At 41.4% G+C, this 12,700-nt stretch overlaps 1 protein-coding gene across 1 annotated transcript in view; it reads right to left on the bottom strand.

Annotated features, from left to right (window-relative positions):
* SMO (smoothened, frizzled class receptor) overlaps positions 1–496 on the bottom strand; it is a 22,676-nt gene extending 22,180 nt beyond the window's left edge. The window contains exon 1 of the mRNA XM_005868967.2: positions 443–496. Within this exon, the coding sequence (XP_005869029.1) occupies positions 443–496 (54 nt within the window). The remainder of the gene's footprint in view (positions 1–442) is intronic.
* Between the last annotated feature and the right edge of the window lie 12,204 nt (positions 497–12,700).

Genomic DNA, 12,700 nt, shown 5'->3' with positions numbered 1-12,700 from the left:
ACCTTGGCCGAAGCGCGCCGCAGCCCCCCGACTCCTCCCGCCGACTACCCGGCTCCTTTGTTGCTCTAGCTCGCTAGGCTTTCTGGAATGCACGGGCCTCCTCGAGCCAAGCCCGGCCCCCCCTCCGCCGCGGCTGGGGGAGGGACTGGCAGAGAGAGGGAAGAGGAGGGGAGGAGGAGAGAGAGGAGGAGCACCAGCTTCAGGGACCCAGGCGCGCAGCTGGGCCCGGCCCGGGGCTCTGACCCAGCTTGCGCCCGGGCTGGAGGTAGGTGAAAATCGTGTCCGGAGCTGCGCCGAAACTCAGCGGGCACCTGGATTCACCCGAGGATCGTTCGACACTAGGTCTTCTGCAGGGAATGGACTCTTCTGGTTTAGGGTGGGAGAGACAGGAGATGCCTGGAGTCAGCGGAAAGCTCTATCTACATCACGTCCCATCCCCAACGCGCCAATCTTTTCTGCTTTGGGTTAGATCTTTCCGCTTGTCCCGTAGCCCCATGGCGAAAAAAAAACAGGTTTTGGGGTTCCCGCTTGTCCAAATCCTTCCAGCTCGGGACCTGAGTGAGAAATGACCTCAGAGTCACTCAGGCAGCTGCCCCACTGCTGCTACCTGTGGATGCAGGTGTCTGAAAACCAAACGTGCCGACGTCAAGCCTTTATTGCTACAAATGTGTGAAACCTGAATTGTGGTTTCCAACGACTAGCCCTGGCGTGTCTTTGTTTGGGTCCAAAAGAAGCCAGTCCATCCTTGATGGCTCTTGCTGCTCATACGCTGCCAGAGGGCGTTTCTTCCGCCGCTCTCCTCCCTTACTCTGCTCATTTTGCCTTTCCCGGCTCCTTTGCCTCTGCAAGTCACTGCACTTGATTTCAATTTACACCTAGAGCCAGGGGTCCAGCCAGGAGAGTGGACGTGCATTGAGCAACTTTTCTGAGTTGCTGATGGGGCAACACATTAGGGTGGCTTTTCCTGTCTTACTCCCTACCTTGACCTTCAGCCTAGCTGAAATGGACTAGTTCTGTTACGGTTGGCCATTTATGAGCAAATTAGCAATTGCACTTCAGCTACCATCCTCAATTGAGAGAGAGAGAGAGAGAGAGAGAGAGACTTTATTTTTTTTAAATATATTTTATTGATTTTTTACAGAGAGGAAGGGAGAGGGATAGAGAGTTAGAAACATCGATGAGAGAGAAGCATTGATCAGCTGCCTCCTGCACACCCCCTACTGGGGATGTGCCTGCAACCAAGGTACATGCCCTTGACTGGAGTCGAACCTGGGACCCTTTAGTCACAAGCCGACCCTCTATTCAGTGAGCCAAACCAGCCAGGGCAAGAGAGAGACTTTAATTCTATTTAGCAAGTCCTTCTGAAATCCTAGGATGTACACAGCACTGTGATAAGCATGACATCCTCACAGAACTTGTGCATGTTACTGTGGTGACAAGCTTGCCCTCAAGAAATAGTAATATGACGTCACAGCAAAGTCTCCTGCTCCAGGGCAGGGACCTTATTCTATTCTCTGTATCCACAAAGCATCCAGTGCAGTAGGACATGCATATTGATGACTCAAAAATAAGCTGCCTAAGTGAGGTGTACAGTGAGGTGAGTATGCTGTAGGAATTCATAGCAGGGAGAGTGGGTAGAAGTCGAGGAGGTGGGATTTGAATCCAGCCCTGAAATGTGAGTAAGAGGGGTTAGAAAAGTATAGGCGAGTGGAGCTGGCATTACAAGTGGAGGAAACTATGACTATGGCTCAGAGCATGACTGGCCTGGCAATCAGGACATAGTAAGAGATAAACAGAGAAACTGATTGGCAAGAAAACTTGAATAATATACAGAGGAATTAAGGTTTAATGCTGTTGGCAATAACAAAACAGTGCAAGCCCGGCTGGTGTGGCTCAGAGGTAGAGTGTCCACTTATGAACCAGGAAATCGTGGTCGATTCCTGGTCAGGGCAACATGCTCTGTCCCCAATGGGGGGTGTGCAGGAGGCAGCCAATCAATGATTCTCTCTCATCATGGATGTTTCCATCTCTCCTCCCTTTCTCTCTCTGAAATCAATAAAAAAATATTAAAAGAAAACTGCAAAGTTCTGATCAGAGTGATATGTGTAAGGACATTAGTCAGGCGACGTGAGGATGGTATGAAGGCGAGAGGCTGGGTCATTTTGAAGGAAGCTGCTGGTGATTTATGGAATAGACTGTCATCAGGGCAGAATATTCCCACTGGAAAAATAATTTGAAACATTATGACCTACTTCCATTATTTTTTTCTGTGATGCAAATGAAATGACTTTTATAACATGTCCAAGGTCTGAGCCACAGAGAAAGTGATCTGATATCATACTGATGTTTTGCTTTGTGAACTTTCTCCACGTATTTTTCAATCTGGTTGTTACTGTGGCAGCTTTGAAGTCCTGTGAAATTTTCTCAATATTCTGTGTATTAGGGAGGAACCTACGTAAGTGCTTACCTCTCTGCCTAAAAATTCTTCAAGTATGAAGGCTCTATCATCCCTTGTCTGGGATTTCTTGGGAAATATGAGGAATAATCACATAATTGTAATATAGTATCTTTACACTGGAGATAAAAGAGAGTGAAGTGAGAAGATCCTAAGATGGTGTCTTATGGCCAAAATGTTCTTCACTTCAAAAGGAAGGAGAAGGTATTCTAAGTTTCTCTCTCTCTCTCTCTCTCTCTCTCTCTCTCTCTCTCTCTCATGTGTACATACACTTGTGTTCTCTAGGCTTCTTGCTGGCCTACACAAAGGCCAGCAGGAAGGCAGATTGAGAACATTCTCATAGTACTGTCTATAGCTACTGGGCCAGGTTCCCACCAGTGGCAGCTGCAATAGCCATGGCTACACATTTAAAATGTCTGTTCCCTAGAAACAGAAGGAAGCAGAGTTTCAGGTTTGGGAAGGAAGGAAAGTGTTAACAGGGACCAGGGAGGAGAGAATGTCTTGGTGGTTCCTGAATGGCATCCGGAGTCCTGGAGAAAGCTGAGCCCTCCTACAGGCATAACAAGACTGCCAGTGTGTTTTAGAGACTCTTCGAAGTGATTTGACACAGTCCTAGTCTTCAAACTCATGGAAGGCTGCAAAGTGCTTCTCTCCTGATCCTGAGCCACCTCCCTACCCAGTTCCTCAAGAGTCTTAACACATGTCATAACACGGTCCTTTTGTCAGGGCCAGGAGAAGCTGTCCTGTATCGACAACCTATTACAGTACTTGATTTGCTACAAGTAGCTTCTTGATTTCTGAGTCATTCTCATAAAATATGTTGGCATTTTGAAGTCACACATTCAGTGTTGGCTCTTTGTGATTTGCCTCTGGAACTTCCACTCAAAAAGAATGAACATGAAAGTATCTGTGGGATATCCATGTGTATCCTTGAGGCCTTGGTTGCTTCCTTATGGTTCAGTTGACACACTGGTTAGAATTTGGAGCATAATTGTTGCCAGTTATTTCTTTTCCTGGTGTTTCTTATTTTGCAACTAAGAGCATCAAGTCAGAAGGAATGGGCAAAATGGGGAAGGGACTAGATAAGCTACCTCTTCAGAGAGGCAGCACAATATATTTGGAGTTAGAGATAAGTTGGGCCTTACTAGCCAAGAACCTTTGAGCAACTTGTTCTAAGTCCCTATTTCTTCTTCCTTTACAAAAATCAGATGTTATCCATTGTGTTCCTATATACCAGCAATGAACAACCTGAAAAGGTAATTTAAGATGGAAATGCCAATTATAAGGCATACAAGAGAATTAAATACTTAGGGGGAAAATCTAATCAAGGAAATGAAAACTTATACACCTAAAACTACAAAACATTGCTGAAAGAAAATTTAAAATACCTAAATAAGTCGAAAGACATTCTGTGTTCATGGATGGAAGACTTAACATTGTTAAGATGTCAACACTACCCAAAGTGATCTGTAGAGCCACCTCAATTCCTATTAAAATTCCAACAGCCTTTTTCACAGAAATGGAACAGCTGATCTCAAATACATATAGAACTGCAAGGGGCCCTGAATAGCCAAAACAATCTTTTTTAAAAATATATGTTTTTATTGATTTTTAGAGAGAGAGGAAGGGAGAGGGATAGAGAGAGAGAAACATTGATAAGAGAGAAATGTCATCGGTTGGTTTCCTCCTGAACAACCCCTACTGGGGATTGAGCCTGCTACTGGGGCATGTGCCCTGGCGAGGAATCAAACCAGTGACTTCTTGGTTCATGGGTCGACACTCATACCACGCCACACTGGCCAGGGCATAGTCAAAACAATCTTGAAAAAGAGTAATGAGAACACAGAGCAGGGTAACGATTAAAAAACCAGCTCTGAGACTCCGCGGAGATTAAAAAGGTGGAGCCCTATAGTCAAAACAATCTTGAAAAAGAGTAATGAAATAGGAAGACCACACGTCCTGATTTTGAAACCTACTATAAAGCTGCAGTAATTAAAACTATGATACTGGCATAAAGACAGACATATAAACCAATAGAATAGAATAGAAAGCCTAAAAATAAACCCTTACATATATGGCCAATTGACTTTTTACAAGGTGCAAAGACCATTTAATTGGAAAGAACGTCTTTTAAACAAATAGTGATAGGAAAACTAGGTATTTATATGTAAAAGAATGAAGTTGTACACTTACCTTACCCAATATACAAAAAATTAACTCAAACTGAATCAAAGACCTAAGTTTAAGAGCTAATACTATAAAATTCTTAGAAGAAAACATTCAGGAAAAATATGCATAGCATTGGATTTGGCAACAATTTCATGACTATGACACCAGAAGCACAAGCAATTAAAAAAACAGATTAATTGGACTTCTTCAAAATTAAGAACTTTTGTGCATTAAAGGATACAATTTTAAAAAAGACAACCAATAAAATGGGAGAAAATATTTGCAAATCATATGTCTTATAAGGAATTAATATCCAGAATATATAAAGAATTCCTACAACTCAACAACAAAACAAACAACCAAATTTAAAAGGGGCAAAGATTTGCTAAATGGTTAGAATGTTGGCCCACACACTGAAGCATTGCAGGTTTGATTCCCTCCCTCCCATTCTCTCTAAAAATTAATGGAAAAAACATCCTCGGGTGAGGAATAACAATAAATAAATAAATAAGCAAAGACTTGAATAGATATTTCTCTTAAGAAGATATACAAATGGCCGAAGACACATGAAAAAAATCCTCAACATCATAAGTCATTAGGGAAATGCAATCAAAACCACTATGTGATACAACTTCACAACTACTAGGGTGGCTATTAAAAAAAACATGAAAAATAAGTGTTAGCAACAATGTGAAGAAATTGGAAATCTGTGCATTGCTGCTAGAAATGCAAAATGGTGCAACTTTGTGGAAAACTTTGGTGGTTTCTCAAAAGTCTAAATGCAGAACTACCATATGACTTAGCAATTACACTTCTAGGTATATGTCCAAAAGAACTGACAGCAGGAATTCAGAAAGTTGTACACTAATGTTCATAGCAGCACTATTCACAATTGCCAGAAGGTAGAAACAACCAAAGTGCCCATCAATACATGAATGGGTGAACAAAATGTAGCCTATACATACAAGGGAATATTATTCAGCATTTTGATACAGGGTACAATATGATGGACCTTGAAAACATGCTTAGTAGTAACATAAGCCAAATACAAAAGGACAAATATTGAATGATTCTGCTTCTATGAGCTATCTAGAATAGGCAAATTCATGGATACAGAAAATAGAATATAGTTTACTAGGGGTAAAGTGGAGGGAAGAAAGGGTTGTTGTTTAATGGTATAGAGCCGTGGTCGGCAAACCGTGGCTCCTGAGCCACATGCGGCTCTTTGGCCCCTTGAGCGTTGCTCTCTCACAAAATACCATGTGCGGGCGCGCACGCACAGTGCAATTGAAACTTCCTGGCCCATGCGCAGAAGTTGGTATTTTTTGGAAGAGCCATGCTCAAGGGGCCAAAGAGCCACATGTGGCTCGCGAGCCGCGGTTTGCCAAGCCGCAGTTTGCCGACCACTGGACTATAGAGCTTTTGTTGGGGAGATGAAAAAGTTTGGCGTCTAGATAGTAGTGATGGTTACACAACATTGTAAATATATTTAATGCCACTGAATTGTAAATTCACAAATGGTTAAAATGATAACTAGCATGTTATATGTTATGTATACTTTTCTTCATTAAAAAAGAGAGAGAGAACCCTGGCCAGGTGACTCAGTTGATTGGAACATCATCTCATACACCAAAGGTTGCTGGTTCAATACCCGGTCAGGGCACATATGTACCTAGGTTTCTGGTTCAACCCCCGGTCAAGGTGCATGCAGGAAGCAATGGATCGATATTTCCCTCTCACATGGATGTTTCTCTTTCTCTCCCTCCCTCTCTCTTTTCCTCCCTTTCTCGCTCTAAAAAAATCAATAAAAACATATCCTCAGGTGAGGATTAATTTATAAAAAAGAGAGAACCCTGGCCAGTGTCCTCAGTGGTTAGAGCGTCAGTCCGCACACAGAAGGGTGGTGGATTCTTCTACTCTCTCTAAAAATCAATGGAAAAATATCCTCAGGTGAGGATAAACCAAAAAGAGAAAAAGAGGAGAAATAAGAGAGAGGGGGAGAGAGAGAGAGAGAGAGAGAGAGAGAGAGAGAAGCATATTACTATTTAGCTAAAAGGAATCTAATGAGGATTAATATTAACATGAGAAATCTTGGTCCTTAAATGCTTAATAACTGTCAATTTCACTTCCTTTATTTTATCTCTGTCATCTTTCCCATGGTGCCATTTTAATAATTCCTGGAAGCCCAACTAGTAGCCAACATTGTAGAAATGTGTCTGGTTTGAGGAAAAGTAATCTTTACCCCATTCCAGTCTGTGATATCAGATTTTAGGTCTTTCTGGTTCTGTTTTTGTACTGCAGAGCACAGTTTTCCTCTGCTCAATAAATGGCACCATCATTTCCTTTACCCGGCCGCACTGGCTAGGAATCTTGGAGTCATCTTTGATTCCCCTCTTTCACTAACATCTCACACGCAATCCATCAGCTAACCCTGTCACTCCAACTATTCCTCATCCCTCCACAGCTACCAACCTGGTCTGAGTTACTATCATCTGTCACCTGGGCCACTCCAAGAGCTTCCTAACAGAGCTCTCTGTTTCCCTTTATCCTCCTACAGCCTATTCTCCAGCCAGGTGCTGGGGTGATCCTTTTAAAAGGTCATATCATATCATTCCTGCGCTCAAAACTCTCCAATGGTACCTCATAACACTTAGAGTAAATCTTCAAGATCTCATCAGGACTTTACAAAGGCCCTGACAACCCCTAGCAACCTCCTGGATCTCATTTGGTGCGACTCTTTTTCTAGCTCATTCCATCTCAGACATGCAGCTCCTTTGCTGATCCTTACACACACCAACAAGCTCATGCCTTAGGACCTTTGCACTCGTTCTCAAGTTAACTAAAATCTCGGTTCAACTATCTCTCCTCAAGAAGACATCCCTTACAAATTGCTCCAAAGAAAAACTAAATATTTAAGTTTAAATCTAAAAAATATGAACATGATCTATATGATGATAACTAAAATCTCGGTTCAACTATCTCTCCTCAAGAAGGCATCCCTTACAAATTGCTCCAAAGAAAACTAAATATTTAAGTTTAAATCTAACAAAAATATGAACATGATCTATATGATGGAAATTATTAAATGCTGATGAAAGTAATAAAAGACAACCTAAATCCTTGGAGAGACACACTGTGTTCATGGATTGGAAGATTCAATGTAGTGAAGATGTCAATTTCCTACACGTTGATTCTCTAAACCTCTCAGTTTAACAGAATTCATATCAAAATCTCAGCAAGTTTCTCTGTAGACATAGACAAGTTTATGCTAAAATTTATTTGGAAAGTGAAAGGCACTAGTATAGACAACATAATTTTTGGAAATGAAGAATAAAGTGGGAGAAATCACTTCTCAATATTAAGGCTTACTATATAGCTACAGTAATCAAGACAGTGTGGTACTGGCAGAAAGATCCACACATTGATCAGTGGAACAGAATAGGAACCCTAGAAATATGACCACAAATATGCCTAATGTCTTCGACAGAGTAGCAAAGGAAATTCAATGGAGAGATAACCTTTTCAATAAATGGTGTTGGAGCAATTAGACATCCATAAGCAAAACTTGTGAAACTCGACCTAAATTTGACACCTTATACAAAAATTAACTCAAAATGAATCATGGACTTACTAGTACATGTAAACAAAAACTATAAAACTTCCAGGAAAGAATACAGGAGAAAATTTTCAGAACCTATATGACTAGACAAAGAGTTCTTAGACTTGACACCAAAAGAATGACCTACAAGAGGGAAAATAGATAAATTGTACCTCATCAGAATTTCAAAAAACTTTAGCCCTGCAAAAGTCACTATTAAGAAAATGAAAAGATAAATTACAGACTGGGGCAAAGTATTTACAAAGCACATATCTGACAAAGGTCTAATATCTGGAACATACAAAGAACTCTCAAAACCAGTAATATGAAAACAAACAATACAATTAGAAAATGGGCAAAAACATGCAGACACTTCACCAAAGAGATTATAGAGGAGGCAAATAATACATGAAAATATATTCAACATCATTAGTCATTAGAGAAATGTAAATCAAACCGCAACGAGATATCCCAACACACTTATCAAAATGGTTGAAATGAAAAACAGTGATTAACACCAAATGCTGGCAAAGCTATGGAGAAACTGAATCCCTCATACATCGTTGGGGAATGTAAATGACAGTTATTCTGGAAAACAGTTTGTTAGTTTCTGAAACAAAACAAAACAAAACCATACATTCGCTTACCACACAACCCAGCAATCACACTTCTGGGCATTTAGCCAAGATAAATGAAGACTTATTTTCACACAGGAACTTGTACACAAATATTCATAGCAGTTTTATTTGTTATCGCTCAAAACTTGAAACTCACCAAATATCTTTTCATGGGTGAATGGTTAAGCAAACTGTGGTACATCCATACCATGGACTACTACTGAGAAATACAAAGGAACAAACCATTGGTTCACCTGACTTGGATGGATCTTAAGGGAATTATGCTGAGTGAAAAAAGCCGATGTGCATGATTCTATTGATATGACCTTTATGAAATAACCTAATTATAGAGATACAGATCTAATGGTTGCCAGGGGTTAGTGATGGTGAGGAGGGATGGATGTGGCTATAAAGAGATGTGGCTAACAATGACATCTCTTGTGTTGATACAGTTGAGTATTTTTTTGTCATAGCTTTATTGAGTATAATTCATAGATGCAGTTCAGTACCTTGATTGTAGTGATGATTACACAAGGCTACAAGTATGATTAAAATTACACAGAGCTATGCACACATACTCAAATGAGTGCATTTATAACTGGTGATGTCAATTCCTTGATTTTGATATTTTATTATAATTGAAAAAAAATCGTAACATTGGGGGATATTAGGAAAAATGTGTGGGGCTTCCCTGTATATTTGTTTGCAACCTCCTGGGAGTCTAAAATTATTTTTAAATTATTTTTAAAATTTAAGGCATTTTAAAAAACTGCCTCACCCAAAATAGCACCTCTTCTGTCACTCTCTACTTTCATAGCTTGCTTTATTTTTCTTCAAATACTTTATTTCCACCTGACAAAATAATGTATGTATAAGGTATAACGTATTTTGCATAAATCTGTCTCTTCCAGTACACTTAGGAAGACAGGAAGTTGTGTTCTCCACTGTACCTTGTTGAGTGAACACGTGAATCTGCCTTCCTGTAGATGTACATTTCATTTAGTGTGTATATACTTAAATTAGCCTTTACAGCTTGCCAGAAACAATACCTTTATCAAGGTATCTACCCCAGACTCTCCATTCAGAAGAATTTCAATTGCCTTTTTTTCAGTAAGAACATTTTAATATGTGCAATTCTCTAGCAGGGACTTTTATCTCATTCTATTCCTTCCTTCCTGGCTCCAATCAGGCCTTTGGGAGTATGTCCTCATTTAGTGTCTTTCTGGGATATTTAAACCTTCAACTATAAGAAGGCAGCAAATTAAAGGTCCTTGAATCTGACAGATTTGACCTTGTGTTCTTCATAAAGACCTTTAGGAGGCCAAGGCTTCAGAGTGAGTTGTTCAAATAGAATGAAACAACTTTATAAGAAAAAGAAACAGTGCAAAGAAAGATCATTAAACTCTCAGCCATCTATCTTATTACAAATGGTCATGATATATTTTATTGTGCATCTGTGGGAGGCAAAATAATAGGTCCTAAAGATGTCCATGGCCCTAACCGGTTTGGCTCAGTGGATAGAGCGTCAGCCTGCGGACTCAAGGGTCCCGGGTTCGATTCCGGTCAGGGGCACGTGCCTTGGTTGCGGGCACATCCTCAGTTCAAATAGAATGAAACAACTTTATAAGAAAAAGAAACAGTGCAAAGAAAGATCATTAAACTCTCAGCCATCTATCTTATTACAAATGGTCATGATATATTTTATTGTGCATCTGTGGGAGGCAAAATAATAGGTCCAAATCCCCAGGACCTGTGAATATGAGACCTCACATTGCAAAAGGGACTTTGAAGATGGAAGAAATTAAGATTAAGGATCTTGAATAATATTCTCCGTATTTTATATCCAGTCTGTAACTAACCTTTCCCACTATTCTCCTAAAAAAGTCACCATTCCATTTAGTCCAGTATCTACATTATAATGCTCATACACCAAGAATATTGGACATCATGGCATATCTTTTCTCACTCCTTACAATTGATCAAAATAATACCCTGCTCAAATGCTGATAAAACGTAAGTCACTGTAGTGATTCCTCATAATATTGTTCTCCATTTGTTTATTTGTTTGTTTACTGGCCTGGGATGCTCTTCCATAAAGAAGAAGAAGAAAAAAGATTAAGGACCTTGAAATGGGGAAATCAGCCTGAATTATGCAGATGGACCCAATCTAATCACAGGAGTCTTCACAAACAGCAAACCTTTCCTGTCTGTAGAGAACTAGAGATGCTGTTGTGAGAAGGACTTGACCTGCTGTTGCTGTCTTCAAAGATGGAAGGAAGGGGCTTGAGGAAGCTGGAAAATTCAAGGAAAGAGTCTCTCCTGGAACCTCCAGAAAGGAATGCAGCCCTGCCAACATCTTGATTTTATTTATTTACTAGAGGCCTGGTGCACAGATTCGTCCAGGGAGTGTCCAGCCCATCTGGCCCGGTCCCAATTGGCCGGACTCCAGCAGCAAGCTAACCTACCAGTCAGAGCATCTGCCCCCTGGTGGTCAGTGCACATCATAGCGACTGGTCGAATGGTCAGATGACCGGTCGGATCCTTAGCATATTAGGCTTTTATTATATAGGATTGTTTATTTTGTTAATCCTCACCGGAGATATTTTTCCATTGATTTTTAGGGAGGCTGGAAGGGAGGGGAAGACACAGAGAGAAACATCAATGTGTCTGATGTGAGAGAGACACATGGATTGGTTGCCACACCCCAATTGGGGCCTGGGATGAAGCCTGCAACTGAGATACATGCCCTTGTCAGGAATGGAACCCATGACCCTTTAGTCGCCAGCTGAGGCTCTATCCACTGAGCCAAACTGGCTAGGGCCAACACCTTGATGTTAGCCCAGTGAGACCCACAGCAGTCTCCTGACTTATAGAACTATATAATAGTAAATTTGTGTTGTCTTAAGTACTAAGTTTGTGGTGAGTTGTTACAGCAGCAACGGGAAACTAATATAGTATCTTACTCTGTTTATAGCTTTTCTATTTAACTTTGCTTGTAAGCCACAGAAACCAAGTTGAGCTTCCTAAGCAAACAAAGCAAGCTTCTCTGTAAGAAGTGTCCCAGGGGGCCCAAGTCAGCACAGCTGTAGAACTGCAAAAAGGTAGGACCGTAGTGAAAGCTGCCACCAGAACTACCCTTCCTCTATCCCTTTTGTCTCTGCCTCCTGATACTCTGTTCCCTTCTGCTTTCTGTAAACAGACCTTCTCTGCTACTTAGTCCATAGGTGTGAGAAGGCTGAACCTCAGCCTCCCCTTGTCCTCTCTTTCTTCATCAGACCAGTCAGCCCAGGCTGTGACTAGAATCTCATTCTCAATTCTGAAGTCCCAGAGAAGAAAGTGTTTGGCAGGATGGGCTAGATGCCCACTATGGGTTGAATTGCACCCCCCCCAAAAAAGAGATATGTTGAACCCCTAATCCCTTAGGACCTCAGAAGGTGACCTTATTTGGAAACAGGGTCATTGCAGATGTAATGAGTTAAAATGAGGTCATACTAGAGTAGAGAGGGCCCTTATCTATATATATAAAACCCTAATATGCAAATAGACCAAATGGTGGAACAACCAAACAACTGGTCGCTATGACATGCGCTGACCACCAGGGGGCATGCGCGGAACATGGTGGGCAGCAGCAGCAGGTGGCAGAACGAGGAATGTGGTAGGCGTTAGCCGCAGTGAGATGATGGAGTCGGTGAGCAGGGGCACCACACCAAGGTGGGGCGCTGGTCGCTGTCATTGGGGCGAGCCTCTGGTGGTTACTGAAAATTCTTTGCTCCCATGTGCTGTGGTCTGGCCCAGCGCTCATACCTGCTGCCGGCGCCGGAGCTGCCACATGCACCCACTGCCAGCACATGGCGCCGGACC

The sequence above is a fragment of the Myotis brandtii genome, unplaced genomic scaffold (assembly GCF_000412655.1).
Source record: "Myotis brandtii unplaced genomic scaffold, ASM41265v1 scaffold280, whole genome shotgun sequence".
NCBI classification, from domain to species: Eukaryota; Metazoa; Chordata; class Mammalia; order Chiroptera; family Vespertilionidae; genus Myotis; species Myotis brandtii.
The sequence above is the reverse complement of the archived record's forward strand: the minus strand, read 5'-3'. Positions and strand labels throughout refer to the sequence as shown.